The 543-nt window shown below is 54.9% G+C and overlaps 1 protein-coding gene across 1 annotated transcript in view; it reads left to right on the forward strand.

Moving 5' to 3' along the window:
- The window catches only part of TraAM80_09534 (calpain-like cysteine peptidase), a gene marked incomplete at both ends in the record, with an annotated part of 888 nt that extends 345 nt beyond the window's left edge, over positions 1–543 (forward strand). The window contains one exon of the mRNA XM_029386213.1: positions 1–543. This exon is cut by the window's left edge and continues 345 nt beyond it. Coding sequence (XP_029233938.1) covers positions 1–543 — 543 coding nt within the window.

The raw sequence follows: 543 nt of genomic DNA on the forward strand, positions 1-543 counted from the left end.
CGTGCACGGTGCGTGCGGGTGTCGTCTCTCATCGCGTTTGTTTGGGCCACGCACATGGATACATGTGTGCCCTTTCTTCTTTTTGTCTTTTCCTCTGCCCCTAACTTACACGCATGCACGAACACTCCGGCGCACAGCAACCAACAAGAAGAATCTAAGTCCCCTTCGCAACCGTTTCGTAAATTTTGGCCAGCCATGGGCTGCGGCGCATCGAAGTCTCCCTCCGTCGTGTACGTGAACGGCAGGCCAACGTTCGAGGGTGACGAGGTGGTGAAGGGGTTTGACGAGGGCAATGGCCTCCTCTTCCGCATCGTGAATAACAAAAAGAGGCAGTGGGCTTACTACAACGACACCACCGAGTACGAGATGCACGTGAAGGTGAATTTTGGCGAGGACTGCGACATCAGGGCTCTTGGCAAGACGCATCTGGAGAAGTTGGATTCAGGTGAGTACCTGGCGACAGTCGTCATCTACCCGTGCGAGACGGAGATGTTTATTGAGGGCCGTGTGAATGGCTTCAGGGTGAAGATGGACGCGCTTCCT

The sequence above is a fragment of the Trypanosoma rangeli genome, assembly GCF_003719475.1.
Source record: "Trypanosoma rangeli strain AM80 chromosome Unknown Tra_15.4_contig_00606, whole genome shotgun sequence".
Lineage (NCBI taxonomy): Eukaryota > Euglenozoa > Kinetoplastea > Trypanosomatida > Trypanosomatidae > Trypanosoma > Trypanosoma rangeli.